We start from the raw sequence: 27552 nt of genomic DNA on the forward strand, positions 1-27552 counted from the left end.
TTAAGGAATATATTGTACAACTTGTTATTGATTCTGCCCTCTTTCAGGGTTTGATATTGTTGCTCTTGTTTGCTTGGTCATTTGTTTAGTGACGTGACTAAACTGACTCTAGCTAAACTGACTCTATGGAGTCTGTTTTCCCTGAAGTGTGTAACTTCTGATATCAGATTTTTTTCTTGTTTTAATTTTTTATCCTAGGGGTCACCCCTGGGTGAGAGATCAAAGGTCAACAATTGATGAAATCTTGTGCTTAAGCCTCTTTGACCAGTCAGATTTTTGCCCTTGAACTTTTGGCCTCAAGCAATCCTCCTGCCTTGGCCTCCCAAAGTGCTGGGATTACAGGTGTGAGGCACCATGCCTGGCCTTTTTGTAAATTCTAGAGAGGGTCTCACTATTTTGCCCAGGTTGGAGTGATCCACCCACCTCGGCCTCCCAAACTGCTGGGATTACAGGCATGAGCCACCGTGCCCGGCTGCCACCATTACACTTAATGATGAAAAACTGAATGCTTTCCCCATAAAACTGTGTACGAAGCAAAGATATACTCTCACTATTGTTATTCAACATAGTAATGGAAGTTCTAGTCACTGCAATAAGGCAAATAAAATAAGAAAAAGAAATAAAAGGCATATAGATTAGAAAAGAAGAAATAAAACTACATCTTTCTTTCTTTTTTAAATATTTAATATATTGGATATGCACATGTTTTGGAGGCTGCTATCACAGTTCAAGGAGTTTACATTTTTGCCCCACATTCAGCCAGAAACTAGCAGGTTGGATTTTGATTGCTTCTGAGAGGTTGGAGCCTTGGGTATGTATAGAGTCTTCCAGGCAGCTAGGGATGTGTGTAATTTTGCTTTTAAGCCTGTTTGCCCCTGGGTCTGAGTAGCTTTATTGCTCCATCAGTGTTTGGCCAGAGGTTGTGCTGAGGTCTTTCGTACTGGTGAGGCTTCCTCATTTTATTGATGGAGCCGTTTGTTGCTTGGGGAATGTTTTCAAATCTGCCTTACATCCTGCTCTGATTGCTCATGAGTGAATGTGGCCTAGTGCATGTCCACAGCCTTCCTAATCCCTGGGGTTGACAGTGACCCCAAGAGGTATCTTCTTGGATATATTTTTCCCTGGAATAGAGCTTCAGCAACATGAACCTTTTCGAGGGTGGGTGTTGAGAAACCTGGAGGTCTGCCTCTCTTGGGGTGAAATTGTAGTCTTAAACTGGAAACTGGGAAGAAAGGGGACCCCATCTTCTTGGCCATACCTGCTGGGGGTAGAGCATCTGGAATAGCATTTTCATAAGACAGAGCTAGGGATGGGGGAGGGAATGAGTTGTGGTCCAAACACCACAGACTCTCACTGTTCTTACCAAGATTTAGTAGACTTTCTCGATTGAATATTTTTCCATTTGCTGTATGCCCTTAGGACAATTTCCAGAGACTTTAAATGATTGTTCATTATAATTTCCTCCACTTAAGTTGTTTTATTGGAGAAAGTGTACACCAGCCCCTTCTCTCCACCATTCTAGAAGTCGTTTCCTAAGTGATTTAAAAATATACTGTAACTCCTCAGCATAAAGCCAAATGTTCTTCCTTATCAATTCTTATTTACTCCATGCACGGCCCTAGGAATTTTCCTGGGTGGGTAACATGGACTCTGTCGTTAAGGATTTGTCCAGTGGAGTAAAAAGAAGCAAAACATCCTGAATTTGCTTCCCTGTATAAGCAGTGAGGGAGTCCTGCTGTGTGCTTAGGCCCTGGCCTGCTTCTGGGGCCTACGCAGGGATAGGCCCTTTGTATTCAAGGAGCCAGAAGAAACCTCAGTGGGAGGCAAGCAAGCAGCTCATCATCAAGTAATTTGCTGTGTAATGTATGAATTGGGGATGAAATGGTGGGTCGATGATTCCCACGACAACGCTGTGTCAGTTCAGGAGGAGAGAGAGGAGTTCAGAGGCAGGTCCTGAATTGGCAGCCTGAGCCCAGGCCTTGAAGAACCAGGCCTTGAGCCTGGGCCTGGGGCTGGGATGTTGGCAGAGGAATGGGGGAGTGTTTAGGGAATGGGGGTCCAGGTGAGGAAGTCAGTGAAAGGATAATTATCTGTGGAGCATGCAGGGGCTGTGAGGAGGCCAGCCTGGCTGGAAAGGAAGGCTGGACTAAGGGATTTCCATACATGAGATTGAGTAGGGTGGTGAGACCAGAAGCCAAGGGCTTGGAATGTCAGGCTAAAGCATTTAGACTTGAGTCTAAAGGTGGCAGAGGACCAGGTGCAGTGGCTTATGCCTGTAATCCTAACACTTTGGGAGACTGAGGTGGAAGGATCTTTTGCTCAAGCCAAACTCCATGGCTGGAGCACAGGATTTTGGGACCAGCATAGGCAACACAGTAAGACCCTGTCTCCACAAAGGTAAAAGTAAAAATAAAAAAAATTAGTCGGTTGTGGTGAAGCGTGCCTGTAATCTCAGCTGCTCTGTAGGCTGAGACAGGAGGATTGCTTGAGCCAGGGAGGTCGAGGCTCTAGTGAGCTGCAATCATGTCACTGCACTCCAGTCTGGGTGGCAGAGCAAGACCCCATCTCTAAAAAATAAATAAGTAAATAAAGGTGGCAGAGGAACCCTTGAAGATTGCTGAGGTTTGTTAAGGAAATTCTTCTGGCTCCTGTGTATGGCATGCATGGAGGAGGGGAGCCTGTAGCCCTGGGAATGAGTGGAGGCTGTAGTCATAACCCAGAGGCCTCATCTTGGAGCCAGTGACAGAGGTGACTGAGACAGAAGAATGGCCCCCCAGGAATGAGGAAGGAGTAGGTGAGGAGCCATCCCCAAGGCTTAGTCAAGGCAGGGCAAGAAGCCCCAGTTTTTTATCCTTAGCTCCTGCGATATGGTCAGTGGCCAGTGGTAGATATCAGCTCTCTCAGAGAAACCCCTCTAGGGGAACAGACAGGAGAACTGGTTCTCCAAGAGGAAGGCAAGTAGGGAGTGCCCTGGGCTCCGGAGAAAGGCAGCTAGTGGCTTAGAAATATGGCCAGAAAAACTGGAGGGACAGAGTAAGTGGTCTGCAGTGCAGGTGGCAATCGTTAGAGCCACCTGGATGTCACATGTGAGACCTTCCCCTATAAGGTTGTGCAGGAGTTAAGGAGGTTCTTGTACTTCTGGGCGTGACAGCATCCCATGTGCTCAGCTCTCCCTTCCTTTCCAAGGTTTCTTGGGGTGTACCAGTGCCTGGAAGACTGGAGAGACCTGAATAAGAGCATGGCTTCTTTGAGGTTCGTCTTCTGAGTATAGCACCTCCCTCCAGTGCCAGCTTGTGGCTCTGTGTCTTGGCCAAAAAGTTGAGGGTGAAGCCAAGTCTGGCAAATAGAGCCCAAGGCTTGGGTGGGAGGACCAGGAGCTGATTTCTCTGGAGGCCGTCATTCTTACTGAAGCTGCTCCGTGGTGTCGCTTTCAGAGTGAAGGCTGATTTTGAGTGTAACCTGGTTTATATCCAGTCTCAGAATGACACCAGAACAGTTTTCCAGTTTTTGTATGTATCACTAGCATGGTTTGCTTCTGAAGTATTTATTCTTTTATTTTTCAATAGGAGGTAGTTATTAGATTTCTGAAAACTGTAGGATTTGTTTAAATGAGTCACAGCATTTGGCTGAAATAGAGAGGACTCCATCTGTTGCTTTTGCGTGGTCCCCAGTTCTGTTCTATGACTGAGCTATAAGAGAAGCAGGAGAACTTGGTGTTCCCTGAGCTCACCATCACTGGCCCTGCCTGTCTGACACAAGCCTTGCCCTAGTAGAGATGTGGGGAAGTGGGCCCTGTTTCCTGAGAGCCTCTCTACTTGGGACCCCTTTAATTAGCCTACTGTGTTTGGGTGAGTTGGGGTAGGGGCTGGAGCCAAGGGCTCCTCATCCACTGAACTCCACCAGCTCTTTCCTTGGAGTGCCCTTGAGTTTGCCCCTTGGATCAGAAAGAGGAACATCCGTTGCAGGGTGATTTCCTCAGGTCCTCTTGACTTGCTGTGCTCTGATGCTCTCCTCTGTGTCCCTGGGGCAGCAGGACAACTCATTCTGACTGAATTCGCCCCAGGGCAGCTGGCAGTGCCTCAGGTCAGGAAGGGTCATGGAGCATGAAACAATACAAGGGAAAGGGCACCAGCTTGGGGAAGGAGAGACCTAGGTACCAATCCTTGCTCTGCCTTGCTCTGCCTTATATGTGTCACTTCCTCTCTTTAAATCTTTTTTTTTTTTTTTTTTTTTTTTTTTAGCCAGAGTCTCACTCTGTCTCCCAGGCTGGAGTGCAATGACACTGTCTTGGCTTACTGCAACCTCCGCCTCCTGGGTTCAAGTGATTCTCTTGCCTCAGCCTCATGAAAAGCTGGGATTACAGGCACACACCACCACGCCCAGCTAATTTTTGTATTTTTAGTAGAGATGGGGTTTCACCATGTTGGCCAGGCTGGTCTTGAACTTCTGACCTCAAGTGATCCATCCGCTTGGCCTCCCAAAGTGCTGGGATTACAGGCGTGAGCCACTGCACCTGGCCCTCTCTTTAAATCTCAATTTCCTCGTCTAGACCTCCAGTGCAGTGCTGTTATGAGGATGATTAACTGATGGGTATAAAATGTCTGTCGCATGCTAAGAAACGACCAGTTTCTGATCTTCTCCCATAGTCTGGCCTCCTCTCTTCTGCACACTCTGCCCCTTCTTCAGATCACGCTCATGGGCAGAGTGAAGGGAGAGGTGTGCTGTGAGTCAGGGCATGGCACGGAAGATGCTGACATCCCACGCAGCTCCCTGCAGTGTTGCTCCTGGCACTTCATGCTTGGCCAGCAGATTCAGCCTGACCCACTTGGCCATACCTGCCTCTCACTGGGCAGCTGGGGCCTGGTCTTCCACATCTGTGGCCAGGGCTGGGCCCCTCAAGTCATGCCCCTCCACTGCTGGCCCCTCAAGGACAACCAGCCTGGAAACTTGAGGGCCGCAGGTCCCACCCTGATGCCTTCCTGCTTTGCGCTAGGCCTGGGGAAAGTCTCTGAGCTGTCACAGGAAGTGTGCTTGCCTCTGTGACTCACCCACCTCTTGTTGGTGGTTGCTACCTGGCTACTGTGGAACCTAGATAAACTGTTCCTCCTATGGGGCCAGTTGAAGTGGTGGTGAGCAGATGTCACCAGCCTTGCCCAATTCCTTCTTTGGTTCCTGAATTCTTAGGGTGTATCTTAGGAGTTGCCTGCTGAGGTTGCCACCCTAGGCAGTGTAGGCCTGTTAGATTATACCATGATTATTGAATGAGCAAATGACTGGAGCTTTGTCTAAGAGGGCCCTCATGTATGAGGAGTGCTGAGTAGACCCTGTGGGTCAGGAAGAGGATGAAGGTCTGCAGGTTTGTGGGTGTGTTAGGTGAAGCCTACCTCATGGTAGGAACAAGGTGAGGATCTCTGCAGTCCATTAGAAGGGTTCTCTGATCTTACACGGGGATTCTCTCTTTCTCTGTGAATTCACATCATATAAAATTAACCAATTTAAAGTGAACAATCCAGTGGTATTTAATGCATTCACAATATTATGCAACCATCACCTCTATCTAGTTCCAAACCATTTTTGCCACCCCAAAAGAAAACCCCACACTCATTAAGCAGTTGCTCCCCATTTTCCCCTCCCCTTCTAACCACTAGTCTGCTTTCTGTCTCTATGGATTTATCTATTTTGGATAGTTCATATAAATGGAATCATAAAATAGGTATCCTTTTGTGCCTGGCTTCTCTTACTTGGCCTAATGTTTTTGAGGTTCATCCACATTGTAGTATGCATGTATCAGTACTTCATTCCTTTTGTTTTATCTTGTTTTGTTTTATTTATTGTGGTAAAATATATGTCACATAAAATGTACCTTTTTTTTTTTCTTCTGAAGAGATGGGGTCTCACTATGTTACCCAGGCTGGCCTTCAACTCCTGGGCTCAAGTGATCCTCCTGCCTCAGCCTCCTGAGTAGCTGGGACTACAGGTACATGCCACTGTGCCCAGCTCAAAATGTGTCATTTTAACCATTTTTAGGTGTACAGTTCAGTGGTATTAGATACATTCACATTGTTGTTTAGCCATCACCACCATGCATCTCCAGAACTTTTTCATCATCCCAAACAGAAACTCTGTACCCATTGAACAGTAGTAACTCCCCATTTTCCCCCAGCTCATGATAACTACTGTTTCAGTTTCTATCTGTATGAATTTGACAATTCTAGGTACCTCGTGTAAGTGGAATTCTACAGTATTTGTCCTTTTGTGACTGGCAAATTTCACTTATCGTTTCTTGAAGGTTCATCCATATTGTAGCATGTATCAGAATTTCCTTCCTTTTTAGGGTTGAATAATACTCCATTGCATATATATAACACTTCTTTTTACCCATTCATCTATCAGTGGACATGGTTGCTTTCACCTTTTGGCTAGTGTTAATGATGCATAGATTCTTGAGTACTGCAACAGCCTGGTGGACAGCTGGAGCAGGGACATACATGTGAGCACTGGACAAGATGCTGAGGTTTCAGAAAGGGTCCAGGAACACACTCTGCTCCCATTTCCCAGGCCTCCCACACCTACATCCCCCATCCTTACCCCTCCCCATATTTCCCCTGACTACACCCCTTCAGCCACACTGGCCTGCTTGCTGCTCCCTACCTGCAATCCACAACCCCGCCTCAAAGCCTAAGACCCTGTCATTTCTTCCTCTGGGATGTCCTTCCCAGGGCCTTGGCATGGCCTCTCCCAATATATTAATATTTGCAGGCTGGGCGCGGTAGCTCACGCCTGTAATCCCAGCACTTTGGGAGGCTGAGGTGGGCAGATCACCTGAGGTCAGGAGTTTGAGACCAGCTTGGCCAACAAGGTGAAACCCCATCTCTACTAAAAATACAAAAATTAGCCAGACATGGTGGTGGGTGCCTGTAATCATAGCTACTTGGGAGGCTGAGGCAGGAGAATTGCTTGAACCTGGGAGGTGGAGGTTGCAGTGGAGACCATGCCATTGCACTCCAGCCTCGGCAACAGGAGCGAAACTCTGTCTCAAAAAAATATATATATGCATATATATACATATATATTTTATATATTATATATTATATATTATATCTAATATATAAATATATATTTAATATATAAATATATATTTTATATATTTATATAATTTATAATTTATATTTATATATTATGTAGATTTATATTATATAATATATATTATATAAATATATATAAATATATATTTATATATTTATATAATATATTTTATATATTTATATAATATATATTATATATTATATAAATATATATATTATATATATAAAATATATATTTAATATTATATAATATATAATATATATTATATATTATATATAATATATAATATATATTATATATTATATATAATATATATAATATAAATATATATTATATATAATATATATTATATATTATATAAATATATATTTATTATATATAATATATAAATATATATTATATATTTATATATTATATATCATATATTATATATTTTTATATATTATATATTTATATATTATATGTTTATATAATATATAAATATATAATATATATAATACATAATATATAAATATATATTATATATAAATATATAATATATAAATGTATATTATATATAAATATATAATATATAAATGTATATAATATATAAATATATAAAAATATATATAATATATAAATATATATAAATATAAATATATAGAAATATAAATATATAAATATATATATATAAATATATATAAATATATAAATATATAATATATAAATATATATAAAATAAATATAAATATAAATATATGTAAATATATAATATATAAATATATATAAAATATATGTAATATATAAATATATAATATATAAATATATTTATATATAAATATATTCATATATAATATATAAATATATTTTAATATATAAATATATTTATATATTATATATGAATATATTTTTATATATATATAAATATATTTATATATTATATATAAATATTTTATATAAATATATATAAATAGATATAAATATATATTTATATCTATATAAATAGATAAAAATCTATTTATATATAAATATATAATAAAATATATGTATTTATATAAATTAAAAATATATATTTATATATACATATAAATATATATTTATATACATAATATATTATATATTATATATAATTATAAATATATTATATAAAAATATATAATTATTTATATATAATATATATTATATACGTATATATTATATATAAATATATATAATATATACGTATATATTATATATACATATATTATATGTATATATTATATATAAAAATATATATTATATATAAAAAATATATATTATATATATTAAAAATATATATTATATATATTTAAAAATATATATATATTTTTGGCATGACTCTGCTCTGGTGTCTCCTTTTCAGAAGTGCCCCCTGACCCACCAGGGTAGTTTCTCTCCTTTCTCATTCATATTGTTCTTCTAAGCACCTATCATACTCTGAATGAATTGGACTTACCTATTTGTCTTCTTGATCTTTGCTTATATCCTGCACCATAAGGCAAGTCCTATGAATTGAGTGGCCTTGTGTGCCTTGCTCACTACGAGGTAGCCAGCATCTGCAGTGCAGCCCAGTGCCAGGGACCGTGAAGCTCCCAGTGAGGACCTGACATGCAGTAAAGCCACACACTTGTGCTGCTCTGGCCACCATTGGAGCCCTGACCCCTTCCACCTCCCCCTTTTGTATTTGGATCTGTATTCACATCCTCCATCCCAGGTACCCCACTCTGTTCTCTGGAACTATCAAGCTACCTTGAGTCCCCAGCACCTTCCCCAGACATTCCTTCTGCTGGGTAAAAACCTGACCATGCCAAAATATTATTTGCAGGCTGGGCACGGTGGCTCACACCTGTAATCCCAGCACTTTGGGAGGCGGAGGCGGGCGGATCACCTGAGGTCAGGAGTTGGAGACCAGCCTGGCCAACATGGTGAAACCCCATCTCTACTAAAAATACAAAAATTAGCCGGACATGGTGGTGGGTGCCTCAGTTTGCAATATTCTCCTTACTCCCTCAGCAGGGCTGTGCAGACCCCCATGCACTTGCCTGATCATCTGGGCCAGCAGACCTTTGCGTGAGCTTGGCTCTCAGACCCTGGTCTCTCCTCTTTTGTCAGACACAGGCCATACAGTTCTACCATTATCTCTCCCTTAGCACTGCTGCCTGGACTTCTCATTACTTCCTACTACCCTGAAGATTTTGGCATCAGAATCCAGGCTTCCTGCCCACTCCACTTGTTGTCAAGCCAGGGAAGGAAGAAAGGGAGGAAGGCAAGGCTAATGTTTTTCTCAGTGCCTACTGGGCATTTGGCACTGTATTTCCTCATGCTGGGGTGGCCCTGGTCCCTCTGTTGGCTCAGTCTGGCCCAGGCGTTCTGGGTGTGGTGATTCAGGGCTGGGCTAGTCCCTCAGAGCACTTGCCCTTCTCTTTGGGAGCAGGACTGCTTGGCAGTATATTACTCATTAGTCAGTGGCTAGCAACGTGCCATGTAGAGTGTGATCACATATGCTGTCACATGCTCACACACACATGCACACAGTGCATGTGCACACACGTGTGAGCACACACTACACACACATGCACGTGTGCACACAGTAGTTCATCACGCTTTTTTCTCAGGTCTTAATCACCACTCTCAGGCGGATATTTCCTTTATGACAGCATCTGTCTTGATGGAATTTAGGCCACAGTAGCTGAATTTAATGCTCTCAATGTGTGAACACATGTCAGGTAGGAACATGGGCATCCCTGAATCTGTGCTCCCCAGACGCTGAGCCCTGGAAAGGGGAAGAGAGTAGAGGAGGGAGCTCCTGGTGGTCAGTATACCAGAGGGAGGGCCTCTTCTCGTCAAGGGTGGGTCCAGCCACCTGAAAGGGATTGATGGCTCCTTGGATGGGAGGTTTTGGCCTTAGGCCAGGCCTTCGTGGCTGTTACCCCACATCAGGCTGAACAGTGAGGGGGACTGAGAATCAATCTCTGAGGTGAGAGGGAAGAATGGGAGGAGGGTATGGAGGGACGGAGGTCCTCTCCTGCAGGAAGCCTCTCACTAGGTGGTCTCTGCCAGCGGGAGGCAATCTCCCCAAGTGGCCAATAGTGGAATTGTCCACAGGGAGAATCTAGAAATGAACCCCCAGCACCTTCCTGACTCTCACGGGCTGAGAGAGAAGGAAAGGCAGGAGCCAAAGTGCCACAGATAGGTATTAGATTTCTCCTTCTGAGTTAGACCCTTCAGAAGTGAAAAACAAGGAAACCACAGAGGAAAGACTGCATAGTTGGCAAGAAAGGAAAACAGACCACCATCTATGTACATTTTTTTGCAACTAGGCTGACAGGCATGTGGAACCATGGACACGGTAATGTCAAAGGCTGGAAAGTGGTGGATGGCTTTCCTTTTTAAATGTCCTTTGATGTTGCAGTGGGTATTATTTAGAAGAGGAGATGTTTTTCCTGCTGGAATCTTGAGTCTCAGTTACTGTCTTGAGATGGCATTTTTAAATCAGTCTCAACGTCTTTCGTAAGCCTTATAAAAAATTGCATTCAGGCTTGGCGTGGTGGCTCACGCCTATAATCCCAGCACTTTGGGAGGCTGAGGCGGGTGGATCACGAGGTCAGGAGTTCAAGACCAGCCTGGCCAACATGGTGAAACCCTGTCTCTACTAAAAATACAAAAATTATCTGGGCATGGTGGCAGGTGCCTGTAATCCCAGCTACTTGAGAGGCTGAGGCAGGAGAATTGCTTGAACCCGGGAGGCGGAGGTTGCAGTGAGCCGAGATCGTGCCACTGCACTCTAGCCTGGGTGATAGAGCAAGACTCCGTCTCGGAAAAAAAAAAAGAAAAAGAATTGCATTCAGTAGGTCAATACGTCCTTAGCACCAGCCCTGTCTGGGCATTTAGCTTCATGCTGCATGCAGGTGAGGAGAGAGAGGGAGGCCAAAGGGGGCTCACAAGCACACAAGGAGCCCTCCTGCATGAGGCCATGAAAAGTCTGCAGGAAGGCATAGCAGATTTCTGGGAACTGAGGAATCTGGTGAGGGCCCATAGACGGCAGGATGCTTAAACCAGGTTTTGAAGGTTAAATTGACTTTTTTTTTTTTTTTTTTTGAGACAGGGTCTCACTCTGTCACATAGACTGGATTGCAGAGCACAGTGGTGCAATCATAGCTTACTGCAACCTCAACCTCCTAGGCTCAAGGGATCCATTTGCCTCAGGCTCTCAAGAAGCTGGGACCACAGGCACATGCCACCATGCTTGGCTAATTTTTTTTTTTTTTGTAGAGATGGGATCTCCCTATGTTGCCCAGGCTGGTTTCAAACTCCTAGGCACAAGCGATCCTCCCACCTCAGCCTCCCAAAGTGCTGGGACTATAGGTGTGAGCCACCGCACGCTTGGCCTGAATTGGCTTTTAAGGAAACTGCCTTGTAGAAAGAGAATAGAGCATGAGCTGTTAGAGGTTGGGGTCAGATGAGGAGCCTCAGGAATCCCTGCCAACGGCACTGCAGGAAGAGGAAAAACTGCCTGGATAGGAGGAGCCACACGGTAGAGTGCTTTGAAGGCTGTGGGCAAGTGTGTCCAGGGTCGGGTGGTAACCCTGCATATGCTGCTGTGCCTGACATGCATATGGTGGGATTAGGTGGGAAGAGTGAGCACTTAGCACAATATAACTGGTATGAGCGTTCACACATGTGACTATGATTGTGGCAGCTACCACAGGAAAGCCAGGCCTTTTTCAAACAGGCTGTCTGAGTGAGACTCCTAAGCAGGGCCTACTCTCATGTCTCTGTACCAGACTTCAGAGTCTTTTCTCCCCCAGACTTGTCTATCGTCAGCCTGGGATGCCCTTGCAGGCCCCGGGATTATTGCAGTGGGTCCTCTGTGTTCTATGCCCAGTGTGCCAGCCACCGCTACCACACAGAGCCTCTGCTTCTCTGATCAATCACCCGAGCCCATGGGTCATTTCAATCCACAAACATTCACTGAGTCCTGCTCTGGGCCAGGCCCTGTGCCAAACTCTGAGGACTCTGTGGTCACTGTGTATAGAGGAAAGCCAGATGGCCCACTTTTCTCTGGAACCACCCCTCTTCCCCATGGCTTCCTCCAGGGTTTTCTGAGACTCTGCCAGTCCACATTGATTTCTCCTTCTGGGAGCCCCCAGACCACTGACCCCTCCCACCAAACACACACATGCACGTTCAAGTTCCCATGCTTTTGTATGTGATAGATGGAGTTTTGTGTGTGAGAACACTTGCTTTGTATTCTTTTGATTGTAATAAATTTGAAATTGCAAGGCAAAGGTAGAGTCCAGAGGGTTTCATTCTTATTTTACTACCTGTTATTTCTAGGCAGGTGAATCACCTGAGATCAGGAGTTCAAGATCTGCCTGGCCAACATGGCAAAACCCCATCTCTACTAAAAATACAAAAAATTAGCTGGGTGTGGTCGCTCAGGCCTGTAATCCCAGCTACTCAGGAGGCTGAGTCAGGAGAATTGCTTGAACCTGGGAGGCGGAGGTTGCAGTGAGCCGAGATCACACCACTGCACTCCAGCCTGGGCAACAAGAGCGAAATTTCATCTCAAAAAAAAAAAAAAAAAAAAAAAAACAAGTAGGCCTGATTTCTGGACAGAGAAGTTTTTAACATGGGATGAATAGATATTAGCTTGGTGTTTCTTTCTCCCACAAAATAGACAATAGGCATTGTTTTTTAATTCCACTGACTTCCCATTAGAAAGGTATTAAGGGGTCCCAGGCAGGGTTTCCCTGGAAGTCTCAAACAGGAGGCTCTGGGATGCCTCATACACTGGGATGTTTCTGGGGCCAGTCCAGTCCCCTGAGCACAGCAGATGTTCAGCAAATTCATGCATGCATTTAGTGTCTGCATAGTGATGCAGACATTGGGTGATCTTGCCAACTGCATTGTTGGCCTGTATCTCTCTTCCTGTGCCTAGAGCAGGGCTGAGTGTGAAGTAGACCCTTAGCCATCTTTGTGGGCTAAAGATGTGTCCAGGCAGCCCCTAAGGGCAGGCTGAGTGCTGAGTCTCTCATCAGTATTGGGTCTGATGACTGGTCAGGAACTTGAGGTTTCTGGGTCAAAGTCCTGGCTTCTGCCCTGTTTGGGGCAGGACTATGGGAAGTGGCTTGCTTCCTCCCTAGTCACAAAGGCTTGCAGTTTTCTCTTAGTTTGTCTTGACTTCCAGATTGTAGCAAAATTTTGAAGAGAGCTGACAAGCACAGCATTGTCCCCTTGGTAAAAGGCTGTAGTAGTAGGATTTGCAGTAGCTGGAACCTGGGAAAAGCTGGCTCAGCTTTATGTAATGACTTCAGTCTCCTGATTTGAGCTTCCTAGCTTTAGGAGCTGACCTAGGTCAGAACACTGTGATGCTACACAACCCAAAGTTGTATCATGCGGGGTCCTAATGCAGGTGTCTATAAGCCTGGGGCTGGCTGGGGAGCAGGAGCCTCCGTGACTTGGGCTGCATCAGAACTCCTGGGCTATACTTGAGAGCCATGGTACTCCCAGAAGACGAGGTTGGGAAATGTGAAGAGGGCTGGCACTGGGGCCAAAGCTCCTTAGAAGTCTGTGGAAAGGTGGTTGAGAATTTACCTGTCCAGTTAGACGTTCCCTCAGAAAGCCGAGCCTAGTAGGGGAACACATGGAGATACCTGGTTGGCCTAGAACACTCTTAAAAAGTGCCCCAGTCACTGTAGACTGGAAAGGCCAGGAAGGTCTTAGTGCAGGAATGCACTGTGACTTCTCAGAGAAATGTCAATGTCTTGGGTTCTTTTGGTGTCCCAGGCCAGGGTCATCTGGAGAGTCTAGGAGATCATACGGGGAGTTCCTCAAGGAGCTGCTGACCTAGGTCTTGGCTCTGGGTAGTGACTCTGGCCTGGCCATCTGCCTGCCTTCTCTTCCCTCCCTCTATTTCTCTTGGCTCCCAGCATGGGCTCCCACCTGTCCTAGCTCCCCTAGGAATTTCCTGCTGATGAGCTATTACCCAAGTCTGATGACTAAGTAGGAAAAAATACATTTTTTCCTTCCAAAAACTGCAAGAGGAATAAGAAACAGAAAAGAAAACTTTACCTTCAACAAAAATAACAAACACCTGTAACCTGAAATACAACAAACAAAGAATGATTTTTTTTTTTTTTTTTTGAGACAGAGTCTTGTTCTGTTGCCCAGGCTGGAGTGCAGTGGTGCAATCTCGGCTCACTGCAAGCTCCGCCTCCCGGGTTCACACCATCCTCCTTCCCCAGCCTCCCAAGTAGCTGGGATTACAGGCGCATGCCGCCATGCCTGGCTAATTTTTTGTATTTTTAGCAGAAATGGGTTTTCACTGTGTTAGCCAGGATGGTCTCGATCTCCTGACCTTGTGATCTGCCCGCCTCGGCCTCCCAAAGTGCTGGGATTAAAGGCGTGAGCCACCGCGCCTGGCCAAATAATGATTTTTCAAGTCCAGGATCAAAATCAGTCCAGGATGGAGGATTTTAGGAGGGGACACTTGTCAGAGTCCAGAGGGCCAAAACAAATTATGATCTATTGGACTGGTTAGCAAAGCCAACATATGCGGACAAGCTTAGGGAGTATCTTTGAGTCCTGTGTGATGCCAAGGAGTTACTAGGGAGGTGGAATTACCCAAGGAATTGAGCAGGGTGTGGCAGGTGAGGGGAAAACTATGGGTTGCCAGCAATTCAGACAATAGAAAAACAAAGGAAATTCAAAATAGGTATAATTGGTATCTCTGGAGAAGAGAACAAAACAAAAGGAACACAAAAATATTCAAAGATATAATGGAAGAAAACTTTCCCCCTGAAATAAAAGAACACATAAATCTTTTGTTTGAAAGGCCAGGGGCCAGGCATGGTGGCTCACACCTGTAATCCCAGCACTTTGGGAGGCCAAGGCAGGCAGATCACCTGAGGTCAGGAGTTTCAGACCAGCCTGACCAACATGGAGAAATCCCGTCTCTACTAAAAATACAAAAACTACCTGGGCATGGTGGCACATGCCTATAATCCCAGCTACTTGGGAGGCTGAGGCAGGAGAATTGCTTGAACCTGGGAGGCGGAGGTGGCAGTGAGTAGAGATAGTGCCATTGCACTCCAGACTGGGCAACAAGAGTGAAACTCCATCTAACGAAAACAACAACAACAACAACAAAAAAGGCCAGACTGAATTTTGAAAAACACACATATTCAACCCAAAAACATATCTTGGTGGTGTCACTCAATTCCAAAGAGAAAAAAATAGCTCTATTGCATCCAGAGGGGAAAAGTTTATATATATATATATACACAGAGAGAGAGAGAGAGAGAGAGAGAGAGAGAGAGAGAGAAAGGCTGGCCCAGAGCTCTCCACAGTAATAATCAACGACAGAAAACAGAGGGGCTAGCTATATCTCCGAAGTCCTCAGGGAGAGAAAGTGTAAACCCAGAATTTATATCCAGTCAACCTGTTGTTCAAGTTTTTATTATTATTATTATTATTTTTTTTTTGAGACAGAGTTTTTGCTCTGTTGCCCAGGCAGGAGTGGAGTGGTGCAGTCTCAGCTCACTGCAACCTCCACCTCCTGGGTTCAAGCGATTCTCCTGCCTCAACCTCCCAAGTCGCTGGGACTACAGGTGTGTGCCACCAGGCCTGGCTAATTTTTTTTTTTTTTTTTTGTAGTTTTGGTAGAGATGGGGTTTCTCCATGTTGGCCAGGCTGGTCTCAAACTCCTGACTTCAAGTGATCCACCTGCCTTGGCCTCCCAAAGTGCTGGGATTACAGGCATGAACCGCCATGCCCACCTGTAGTTCAAGTGTAAAGGTCATGAAGATGCGTTCAGACATTCAAGAACTCAGGAAACATGGTTTCTATGAGTTCTTTTTAAATGAATGAATGAATAAAAACTTCTAGAGATAAATTCCCTAAGACATACATGGAGATGCTGTGATTAAAGGAGTAGTAACCTCACCACTACTTACTTGCCCTCAGATGAGCCGTCATTCACACAGTGCTTGTCACCGGCACCATAGTGCAAGAGACATTCAGTCTTTTTGTGTGTGTGTGTGTGTGTGTGTGTGTGAGACGGAGTCTCGCTCTGTTGCCCAGGCCAGAGTGCAGTGGCTTGATCTCGGCTCACTGCAAGCTCTGCCTCCCAGGTTCACGCCATTCTCCTGTCTCAGCCTCCCAAGTAGCTGGGACTACAGATGCCCGCCACCACGCCCAGCTAATTTTTTGTATTTTTAGTAGAGACGGGGTTTCACCGTGTTAGCCAGGATGGTCTTGATCTCCTGACCTCGTGATCCACCCGCCTTGGCCTCCCAAAGTGCTGGGATTACAGGCGTGAGCCACCGCGCCCGGCCGACATTCAGTCTTTAAAGTTATACTGAGCTCATGGCATTTGACACGTCAGCTGACTGGTGGCCACATATAGCTCTTGCTATTCTGGAAAAGCCATGGGATAGAGGTAAAAATGGGACTGAGGGGAAGATCAAAGGTAAACGCCACATGAACCACTACTGTATACCTACTGGTCTCTTTCTAGAATTTGGCCTGAGGTGGGCCTGGTGCAATTCTTAGTGAGACACCACAAGAATATGGATGTCACTTGAGGCAGGTCTAAGGGTTTGGTTTTGTTCTACATCATGGATGACAAGTCCATGGCCTTTGTGCTTAATTGATGGTGACAATCTTTCCCATGAATCCTTCCCAAGCCCACCTCCCAGGCAGTCACTACCAATTTATTGGGGTTAAAGGAAAGTTACCCTTATGTTACCCTTATTTCCTATCCTTGCTCTGGATTCTGGAGACTAGCTGGTCCCAGAGGAAACCAAAAGCAAATCAATTTTCCCTGAAAGATGTTCTCAATCTAGTAGACCCACTCAGGCCCCAGGGCTGGGGAATGAGGTCCCCAAGGTTTACTTTTGTGGCATTTGTGGCCTGGCTTCCCCTTGCTTTCAGACTCCTGGTGGTCTCCCCGTCTGATGCTGGCAGCTTCTTCTAGCCTATGTTTAATGGCAGCAAGTCTTGTTCCTACCAGTCCCTCTTGTCACATTCTCCCCTTGCTGACCCACCTGCAGTCTCATGCTGGACTCTTTCTCTCAGCAACATCACAGCAGTCAGAGCTCACTGCCTTAAACATGTTCTCTTCTGGCCCAAACAGGCTGGCCTGGAACAAATTGAGCCTTGTTATTTGGCCACAGGAAGAGTCCCACCTGCCAGACATTTCTGAGTGGAAAGGATGAGTGGAGGTGGCAGGTACCTGGTAACACTGATGGTTCCTTCATGTGGGTTTGTCTGCTCAGGGGTGTTGCGTGCATGTCTGCCCAAGTGCATCAGTATACACCTGGCGTCACTGGTGTATACTGATGCATGGCCACCATGGTGCTTTGTCCCCAGCTCTACCAAGGACCTAGCTCTCTGGGTTACTCTGGGGTCTTTTGAGTCTTGGAAACTTACCATCAGAGTGGGACTACAACATAAAGGGGCTGGGAAGTTAGGAAGAGAAGATGTCAGCCTCAAGGGAGCTCTGCCTATGGCATGACCTCTCACCCTGCCCAGGAACCCTGGGTGTGGTACCTTCCCTCTCCAGCCAGCAGACAGCACCTTAGAGGCTTTGAGCCCATGATGCCATCTTCTTGGGCAATCACAGGCTCTTTCTGTGGCTGTGGCTGCGTGTTATGGAGATCTTTACCTTTGTGCTATTGCCGTCAGCACTGCAAATTCTTTTTGGCCCCTAGGACAATCAGGAAGCTGATGAGGCCAGCCCTTGATGGCTGGGGGCCTCCCTGTCACTGACCTAAGTACACTTTCCATGGAGCCTGGTGGAGGGTAGGACTGAATCTGGTCTGGGAAACCAACAGAGACTATTTTAAGGACTGGCGATTGAGAATTTAAGAATTTTCTTAGCAGTGGCCTCAACTAGGACACATATGCCAAGGGGTTGAGGGATACGGGAGGGACAAGGCAGAACATATGGAAATTTCTGTTTACATTTATTGTCTATCTCATCTTTTAAAACTTTTCCATTTGGGGAGGTGGGTTTTATAAAAAAATATGCATTTATATAATTGGTAGATGAATATTCATATGTTGGAGATGCTGAAACATGTTTTATTGATAGAGGCACATGATTAAAAAGGCAGGAGGCCACTGGCTTGAAGGCTGGGCAGGCCAGGATATGTTTTCTTGTGCAAAAACTGGAATTTTTTTCTAAGCCTAAACTTTCTAGATTCTCATATCCATTCCTGAGAGAGAAGCTCTAGGACACTGGACCTGGCCCCAGCACCCACTGCTCTACAGCCTCTGCTTTGCTGCCTGGGTGCACAGGAACCACTGGGGTGGCCCAGTAGTCCTTCCTGCCCTGGGACTCAAAGGAGAGGGTCCTCCCACAGCATCTGCCCATCCCTAATTGCCCATTACAGAAAGGTCAGCCATGAATTTATCAAAACCTCTTTTGAAGCTGTGGGGCTTTTCTGGCCACTCTGACTTAGAGAAACAGTTTCTTTAAGTTCACTCCCCTCCTGGTGAGCAAAGACAGCCATTTATTAATGGAAAACATTTCTTTCAAATCCTCAACTGAAGGCGGTGGGGGGCATGCTCTGGAATGCTGCCTTGTGGGGCCCAGCTTGGTTTTCCCTCTGGCGCCTGCACTGGCTCCATGCCTGGCTGCTTTTCCGTCTGGTCTGAATCAGCCTGGTCAGGCCCTCCTTCCCACTGTGCACCAGGGCAGCCACATCTCTTCTGGTGGTTCTGCCATTATGGACGTCACTGGTGTCTGAAGCATTTTTTAGTCACTGACGCTGGCCTCGTGCCTTTCTGGGGGCTTCTGACAGAGGGGAGCCCAGCCTCTCACCAGTGCAATCAGGATTATGTCTCCCAACAGTGGTCATGGGATGGGACAGGAGGCCACAGGGTACTAAGGATTGGTGGGGGAGAGGCTAACTGAATTTTCTCTGTTCCCGTTCCCAGCAGCCCTCCTGTGGCCAGGGGGCTCCTTCCTGCCTTGGCAAACAGCTCTGAGTTAAGATTGTTTCTGATCAGCTAATAGCCTTAAATGCTGAAAGGAAGAAAAGTGGTAGAAATCTGGCTGTTTGTACATTGTTTACCTTTCTTGGCCATCTTAAAAATATATTTCTCCCAATATCTAATGCATGTGGGGCTTAAAACCTAGATGACGGGTTAATAGGTGTAGCAAACCACCATGGCACATGTATACCTATGTAACAAACCTGCACGTTCTGCACATGTGTCCCAGAACTTAAAGTAAAATAAAAAATAAAATACATTATATATATATATAATTTTATAATTTGTCCCTAGATAAGGCATTTCTAGTCTTCCCTGTTTGACTTCTAGCCACTCCTTCATCTCTCTGCCCTTCCTGTCTCTTATGTCTCCTTTATGGTGGCACCCGTCTCCCCTCCTTGCTTACACACCCTTACCCTGGCCCTCCCCAGCAATAGGACTCCCATGGCTGCTGGGAGGAGCACTGGCCTCAAGGGGCCTCTCTGCTGATGAGGCCACATCCACAAGACCAAGTCTTCCTTGGGGTGGGCTGGGTCCTGCCTGTGGACACCTCCCTCTCTTTTTCCTCATTCCCTTCTTTCTCCTGCCCAGCAGCCATATTTTGGTGGAGACCTTTGTTTGTGTCTCTTAAGAAGAGCCTCCTGGAGGGCTTACCTCTTCCCTCCTGAGGAGGCCTTGGACGGGTGTAGTCACTGTGGCTCTCATGGAATGTGTGTTCAGGTGTGTGGTACAGACAGTTATGACCCCTGGAGCTCCTGCCACGGTGGGCCCTTGTGTTCAGCTGGAGAAGGAACTGGCCCCTCCCAAGCTGGACTGGTTTGGGACAGGGCTTGGGCATTTATGGTGTGTGGCACTCATAGGTGTAGCCTTTCTTCCTGTGACTTCTCGGCTTTCATATATGTAGACTCATCATGGCATGGGGCATTGTTGAGTGCTCCTCCTCATGGGAACTTCTGTAACCCTGTGGGGTCATTCTCTTTTTTCTCCTTTCCCTGACTTCTCTGGTTCTGACATCTCCTCTACTCCTATGAACTTTGGTCCTCCCCACAAAGCTTTCTTGGACCACTGCTCTCTGGGTGATTTCTAGCCTGAGAATTGTCTGTGAACAAGACCTGTAACTCTCCCAGATAAAAATATCTACACTTATCTGAATTGAACTGAAGCTGTGACCCATCTCTTAATGTCTCTTACCCCCTACCCCCACCTCAACACAACCAAACCAAACCCAAACTTGTGATTTTGTGATTTCACTTCCCATTTCTTACCCACTAATTGACTTCTCTCCCTGGATTCCCCATCTCAATTAAAAGGAACACTCCTCCCTGGAGCCAAAGCCAGAATACCTGCTGCTGTACCTTCCCTTCCTCTTGCCACACAGACTATCTCCTGGGCCAGTGCCTTATTCTCACTGGTTTCCTACCTCATCATCTTCTTCTCCTTGAAGAGACCCTAAACATTCCCCTATGTGAAAACCTTACAGGCTCTGCTCATTTTAGCTTTTAGCTTCCCAATTAGCTCAGGTAGTTCAACACACACTATCACACGATTGCTGGGAGCTGTTCTAGGTGCTGGGAGCAGCAATGACTTACGTCTTCCAAGCTTATCCTGCGTAGCTACTCAGACTGAGCATGCTCTGCTGTGCCTCTGGGTCTTCGTGCATGCTGTTGCCTCTGCCTAGCATGCCCTGTCACCTTGGCATGAACAGCTCATCTTTTAAGACCCAATTTAAATGTCTTCTCATCCTCAAAGACTTCTGCCTCTGTCCATCACTGGACCATGCAGCAGTGTGTCTTGCAGGGATTTGTTTGCACATCTGTCTCTACTCTAGACCAGAGGCTCTTGGAGGACTGGACTCCTATATGAATCATTTTTTAAAAAAATATTTTAATTAAATATTAAATGACTGTTTATAAAGAATATAAGAATACCTATACAACATGTATAAGATGTGAAGAATAAAATATGAACACCTGTGGACCCACCTTCCATTGAAGAGATATCATTCCTTTATACCATCAATACCTATTATAGGGCCTGGAACTAATCCAGGGGTCAGTAAATGTGAATGCCTGAATGAATGAATAAATATCTATTGTTGGAGTCATTTTCTCTCTGAGTCTCCCAGCGTTGCTAGTTAAGTCCCAGGTGAATGGTGTCATGGCCCTAGCCCAGCCCCACTCTGTGAGCTCATTCTACTGTTCACACATTGTTCTGGTCGTTGTGCATGTGCTTACTGAGTGTCCATTCAATGCCAAGCGTGGCGCTGGGTCCTAAGGATATAGTGGGGAGCAAAATGGTGAAACCTCTTCCCAGGGAGCTTCCACGTAAGCAGCTCTTCAGAAAAAATAATCCAAAGAACCCAAACTGCAATGCTTTCTACCCCCTCTACAGCTACCCTAGAAAGGCAGTGTGGGATGTGGTTAAGGACATGGACTGGTGGCCTAGATATTGGAATCCCAGCTCCACCATTTGCAAGTCATGATGGCTTTGTATGTTACTTAACTTTTATGTGTGGCAGTTTTCTCATCTGTAAAATGGGCAAAATAGATCCTATCCAGTGAATTTGCTGTGAGGCTTAAAGCAGTTACTATGTGACAGGTGGCTCATGGTGAGGGCTCGGTCAGCATTACCACAATTATTGTCAGCAGAGCCTTCTATGGTACGGCTGGGGGTGTAGCCAACTGCTATAGGGAGGAACTTTAGGTATTGTTCCTGAAGTTCTCTCCTGCATGAAGTCAGACCCAGAGAAGGGCCGAGTGTCATGCCAGGCACTTGCCGTGTTTCCTCAGCTTTAAAACTTTGGGGCCACATTTTACTGCTCTGAGTCATTTAGTGCTTACAGTCACCCCATTCAGGAAATAAATATTGAGCATCCAGTTTGTGCCAGGCACTGTGGTAGGCCCTGGGACACAGCTGTGAGGAAAGCACATGGAGACTGTGCCCACACAGAACTGGCAGTTTAATGCAGGCATCCCAGAGGATATACAAAAGCAATAAATTTGTTATATGATGGGTCAGAAGGTGCTCAGTGCCACAGAGAACAAAGAGGCAGGGGAGACAAGCACAGTTTTAAATAGATTCAGGGTAAGTGTCCCTGAAAGGATGCCACCAGAGCAAAGACTTGAGAGGGAGCAAGTGTCTGCAGAAAGAACAGCAAATCCGAGGCGGGCGGATCACAAGGTCAGGAGTTCAAGACCAACCTGGCCAATATGGTGAAACCTCGTGTCTACTAAAAATACAAAAATTAGCCGGGCATGGTGGCACATGCCTGTAGTCCCAGCTACTTGGGAGGCTGAGACAGAAGAATTGCTTGAACCCGGGAGGCGGAGGTTGCCGTGAGCTGAGATCGCAGCACTGTACTCCAGCCTGGGCGACAGAGTGAGACTCCGTCTCAAAAACAAAACAAAACTAAAGAAAAAAAAAAAGAAAAAAAAACAAAGAACAGCAAATCCAATGGCCAAATGCACATGTCAGGAGTGGGCCTGGCATAAGGGAAGTGGAAACAGGGAGAGGGTAATCAGAGATGAGGCCAGAGGGAAAGGGGCAAAATCCCATGGGGCCTTATGGGCCATTGTAAGACTTTTGGCTTTTCCTTTGGGAGGGAAAGGAAGCCAGTGCAGGGCTTAAGCAAAGCAGAGAAGTGGCCTGACTTGTGTATTTAAAGCCTTATTCTGGGGCTGGGCTTGGTGGCTCATGCCTGTAATCCCAGCACTTTGGGAGGCCGAGGTGGGCGGATCACTTGAGGTCAGGAGTTCAAAGCCTGGCCAACATGGCGAAACTCCGACTCTACTAAAAATACAAAAAATTAGCCAAGCATGCTGGTGTGCGCCTGTAGTCCTAGCTACGTTGCAGTGAGCCGAGATTGCACCACTGCGCTCCAGCCTGGGCAACAGAAGGAGACTCACACACACACACACAAAAAGACTTATCCTGGCAACTGAGAATGGCTCAAACCAGGTGGGGTGAGGAGGAGGGAATAGGTAGTAGTGGCCAGCTTCAGAAACCAACAAGATATACTGCTGGATTGACTTAGGATGAGACAGGAAGGGAGGCAGAGACGGCACCAAGGGGGAGACTAGGAGGCCCACATTTAGGGGGAAGATCAGGGGCTCAGCTTGGGTGTATCAAGATGGAGATGCCTACAGGGCATCTCTGTGAAGATGTGGAGTTGGCAGTTAGACAGGTGAAGAGTTCAGAGCAGAGTTCTGGGCCAGAGATAGACATTTGGTGGGTATCAGTGGAAAGTGGATTTAAAGCCCTGAGACTGGGTAAGTCTTGAGACTTAGGGATTGTGAGTACTCACAGAAGCACGTTTGTGTAAAGAATGAGCCCTGGGTCTCTCCAGTGTAAGGAGTGGTGTTCTGGGGTTGGCAGATGAGGAAGAATCTGCAGAAGAGATTAGAAAGGTGTGGCCAGGCAGGAGGAGGAAATTCAGGAGAAGGTGGTATTCCCGAAGGCAAATAGAGAACTTATTTCAGGAAGAAGGGAGTGATCACCCAGGATCAAGTGCTGCTGATGGTCAAATGAGATGAGGAACTGAGATGTGACTGTCGGATTTGATGATGTGGAGGTCCCTACTGACTGTGACCTGAGTAATGTCTGTGGAGTGATGGGCAAAAGCCAGGTTGGAGGGGTAGGTTGAGAGGGAGAGAGGAGAGGAGTGGGAGGTAGTGAGTGGAAGCAGTTCTTTTATTATTTATTTTAGAGACAGAGTCTTGCTCTGTCACTCAGGCTGGAGCACAGCAGCGTCGTCCTAGCTTACCGTAACCTTGATCTCCTGGGCTCAAGAGATCCTCCTGCCTCAGTCTCCCAAGTTGGGATTACGACTTGGCAACCTGGCAAGTCACCTTGCCAGGCAAGTGGAGATAATTATTTTAAGGAGTTTTGCTGTAAAGAAGAGGAGAGAAATGGGGCAGTAGCTGAAGGAGTAGTGGAGCAAAGTACTGCTGCTTCTACTTTTTTGTTGTTTAGGATGGGAGAAGCTTGTTTGTATGATAATTGAAATGATCCAATAGAGAGGGGGAAATGGATGATGAAGGATAGGGGAGAATTTGTGAAGGTGAGAAGTGGGCCTTGGGATCAGGAGGCAGGTGAACACTGGGGGACAGGAGTAGGGAGGCTGAGGTTGTGCAGGTTTCTTCTGGTGGGTCCCACTTTTTTTGTGAGATGGTCAGCAGGTCATCAGTGGCAGTTAAGAGACAAAAGGAGGTGTTTGGAAGCTTGAAGATCAAGGAGAGGATATAAGGAAGCATCTAGGAAGATGGGAGAATACAAAGACCGTGGACATATATCGCGATCTCCAGGTGTCATGATGGCTACCATGAGGTGTGTGGGCGCACATCAATGCCAGGAACACTGCCCTTGCATGCAGACTTTGCTGGGTGCAGAAGACATTGCTTGTTTATTCACTGTCACCACAGCTGAGTTTAGAACCCTAAATGTCTCCAGAAAGACTATATTGTGATACAACATTGATTTAAAAAGTCACTGTATATATAGATTGCCTGCTACTTATTGGGCAACACAAATACAATAGAAATGGCTACATTTCTCAGAAGGCTTGCACCGCCTGGAGAGGGGGCCACAGCCCATTCACATGTTGTAAAAAGCTCTCAGTAGCTTCTGATTTGCTTTCAAGGGCTGCCTTTAAACTCCAGTCCTAAATAATTTATGTAAAAAATGAAACTATTAATTTGGACAAGTGGGAAATATTTCTTTAGGATACCTAGAAATTAGTATACTGAAAGGGCCCAGAGAAGCCCAGGTTCCCAGTGTGGGCCACTGATGCTGTGGCCACCACCATGCTAGGCTTCACAGCTGGTGGCAAAGATGGCCCTGAGGGGTTGGACTCAAACTCTGGTTGTCTTGCTGAAGAAGAAATTGGCGGGTCTGTGACTGGATAGTTAGGTCTATGCCACTGATGGTTGATGACAGGAATGTTAAACACTATTTAATAGTGTTTCTTTTTTTTAGGAGAGTCTTTATTAGACCAAGGATATGTTTCTCTACCCGCCAGTTCCTCAGAAGGGAGGAAGGATTGCAGAGTATCTTGGGGTGGGTGTCCCCAGGCGGGCTCCTCATCTTCCCCCTGAAATGGCTTGTTCTAAGATGCCCTACCAGTTGGCTCTTAAATCTTTTTGGCAAGCAGATGGCCTTCAGATGGGGGCAGCAAACTTAGAATCTTCTCCTGGGGCACTGAGGCAGCAGCTACCAGGGCAGTCTCCTGCACAGGCTGGGCCTCCACACTGCTCTCAGCAAGTCAGCCCTGTTTCCTGAGTGCCAACATTCACCCCAACGAGTACAGACTAAAGCAGGGAGAGAATTTCAGGGAAGCAGTATAAAGCATTGTCTTTGGCTTTTTGTGCTCATCCTCTTTCAAACTGGAAAAGAGGAAAATTGCAGAGATGAACTTAAGTTGGGTCAAAGGAGAAGGAATATATGATTGACATTTAGCCTGACAGTTTGCTTTCTACCTCATGGAACTACCCAACACTGTTGGCTCCTCTGCAGCCAGATTGGGATGGAGGTGAGGGTTAGATGCATTGGACCTCACTCAGCGGTTCCTCAAGGCTGGATCCTGGAACTCCAACCCCACCCAGCTTCACACTAGTGGAAAAGTAACACTTTATCCCATCTTGGTAGATTTGGTCTGGCATCAGGCTTGCCAGAGGGCTACCAGAAGGAAGGCTCCTTTGTGTAGAGGCAGGCCCCTGATACAGGAGATGGCATTAACTAGGCATTGCAGTATCCCCCATCCCCAGCAATCTAGGGTCAGCCTCTGAAGGGGTTCAAGGCAGGATATAGCAGATTGGCCAGTATGGTATCTCAATATAGTAACTTGGGCTCATGTTGGAGTCACCTAGGGAGGAAAAAATACTAATGCCAGGGTCCTGCCTCCATAGATTTTTATGTAATTCGACTGAGGTTCAGTCTGGGAGTCGGAATTTTAAAAATCACCCTAGGTATTTCTTTCTTTTCTTTTTTTTTGAAATGGAGTCTCGCTCTGTTGCCCAGGCTGGAGTGCAGTGGCACGATCTTGGCTCACTGCAAGCTCCACCTCCCGGGTTCACGCCATTCTTCTGCCTCAGCCTCCCAAGTAGCTGGGCCTACAGGCACCCACCACCACACCTGGCTAATTTTTTGTATTTTTAGTAGAGATGGGGTTTCACCCATGTTGGCCACGATGGTTTCGATCTCCCGACCTCTTGATGTGCCCGCCTCGGCCTCCCAAAGTGTGGGGATTCCAGGCGTGAGCCAATGTGCCCAGTCTTTTTTTTTTTTTTTTTTAGACAGGGTCTCACTCTGTTGCCCAGGCTGGAGTTCAGTGGCACGATCTCTGCTCACTGCAACCTCTGCCTCCTGGGTTCAAGTGATTCTCCCACCTCAGCCTCCCATGTAGCTGGGATTACAGGTGTGCGCCACCAAGCTCGGCTAATTTTTGTATTTTTAGTAGAGATGGGGTTTCACCATGTTGGGCAGGCTAGCCTTGAACTTCTGACCTCAAGTGATCTACCTGCCTTGGCCTCCCAAAGTGCTGGGATTACAGGCTTGAGCCACCATACCTGGCCCATCCCAGTTATTTCTAACATGTAGGTTTAGAATCTTGGTATTCAAAGCATGGGCCTCAGACGAGAGTATTGGCATCACCTTAGAGCTTCTTACAATGCAGGCCCTACTCAGATCTACTGAATCAGAGTCTGTACTTTATCAGAATGTGAGAGGACATGTTTTAATCCTGCCTCATGCCCTGGTGCCAAGGGTTCAAGTTGGAGATGCTTGTCAAGGCTCAGCACAGGACACAGCAAATGAGGGCCGTGATGATTCTTCTGGGCAGGAGGAAGAGGGTGGTGATGGGGCTTGGCAGGGTCACCTAGCTTGGTAGAGACCTCCACAAGCTGCTTCTCTAAGCTGTATCTCTAACAGTCATTTTCAATGTCATTTCAGCACTTCCCGGAGACTGGACCCCAAGGAACCCCTGGGTAACCAGAGAGCAGCTTCCCCAACTCCGAAGCAGGCTTCTGCTACCACTCCTGGCCATGAGAGCCCCCGAGAGACAAGGGCACAGGGACCAGCAGGCCAGGAGGCTGATGGTCCCCGCAGGACGCTGCAGGTAGACAGCAGGACACAGAGATCAGGGCGGTCCCCCTCAGTGTCACCGGACAGAGGCAGCACACCCACATCACCCTACTCCGTCCCTCAGATCGCTCCCCTTCCCATCAGCACGCTGTGTCCCATATGCAAGACTTCGGACCTCACGTCGACCCCCAGCCAGCCAAACTTCAACACCTGCACCCAGTGTCACAACAAGGTCTGCAACCAGTGTGGGTTCAACCCCAACCCTCATCTCACCCAGGTAACCACTTCTGCGCCGGCTCCCCACTCACCTGCTACCATACCTCCCCTGGTTCCCTTCCCCTCTTTCACCAACTCTCTTTTCCTGGTCATTTCCCTTGACCACCAGCATTT

At 46.1% G+C, this 27552-nt stretch overlaps 1 protein-coding gene across 1 annotated transcript in view; it reads left to right on the forward strand.

Annotated features, from left to right (window-relative positions):
- Window positions 1–27552, forward strand: part of BSN (bassoon presynaptic cytomatrix protein) — a 115419-nt gene that overhangs the window by 46881 nt on the left and 40986 nt on the right. The window contains exon 2 of the mRNA XM_034955627.4: window positions 27031–27439. Within this exon, the coding sequence (XP_034811518.2) occupies window positions 27031–27439 (409 nt within the window). The remainder of the gene's footprint in view (window positions 1–27030; window positions 27440–27552) is intronic.

The sequence above is a fragment of the Pan paniscus genome, chromosome 2 (assembly GCF_029289425.2).
Source record: "Pan paniscus chromosome 2, NHGRI_mPanPan1-v2.0_pri, whole genome shotgun sequence".
Taxonomy (NCBI): Eukaryota; Metazoa; Chordata; class Mammalia; order Primates; family Hominidae; genus Pan; species Pan paniscus.